The sequence below is a fragment of the Penaeus monodon genome, chromosome 28 (genome assembly GCF_015228065.2).
Source record: "Penaeus monodon isolate SGIC_2016 chromosome 28, NSTDA_Pmon_1, whole genome shotgun sequence".
Taxonomy (NCBI): Eukaryota; Metazoa; Arthropoda; class Malacostraca; order Decapoda; family Penaeidae; genus Penaeus; species Penaeus monodon.
In genome coordinates, this window is record NC_051413.1 from 3,841,209 (window position 1) to 3,841,452 (window position 244).

Below are 244 nucleotides of genomic sequence, written 5' to 3' on the forward strand. Positions count from 1 at the left end.
TGGAAAAAGGCGAACCACGAGCCGTCGCGCGCGAGGGCGAACGCTCCACCCTGGATGAAGATCAGAAGGAGGCGCAGGAGATACCCTGGCGACGGCGACGATGAAAGGAATGGTAGCCATGGCAGCGACAGGGCTCCGTCAACCCCGACCCCAACGCCGACAGCGACCACTCCAGAAAATCGGAAATCAGTCAGCAAAGCGAAGCATTTCGCAAATGACTCTAATTCCTCTCTTCCGACTCTCC

The 244-nt window shown here is 58.2% G+C and overlaps 1 protein-coding gene across 1 annotated transcript in view; it reads left to right on the top strand.

Moving 5' to 3' along the window:
* Positions 1-54: 54 nt before the first annotated feature.
* LOC119590910 overlaps positions 55-244 on the top strand; it is a gene marked incomplete in the record, with an annotated part of 40,794 nt that continues 40,604 nt past the window's right edge. Inside the window, 1 exon segment of the mRNA XM_037939647.1 lies at positions 55-203. Coding sequence (XP_037795575.1) covers positions 55-203 — 149 coding nt within the window.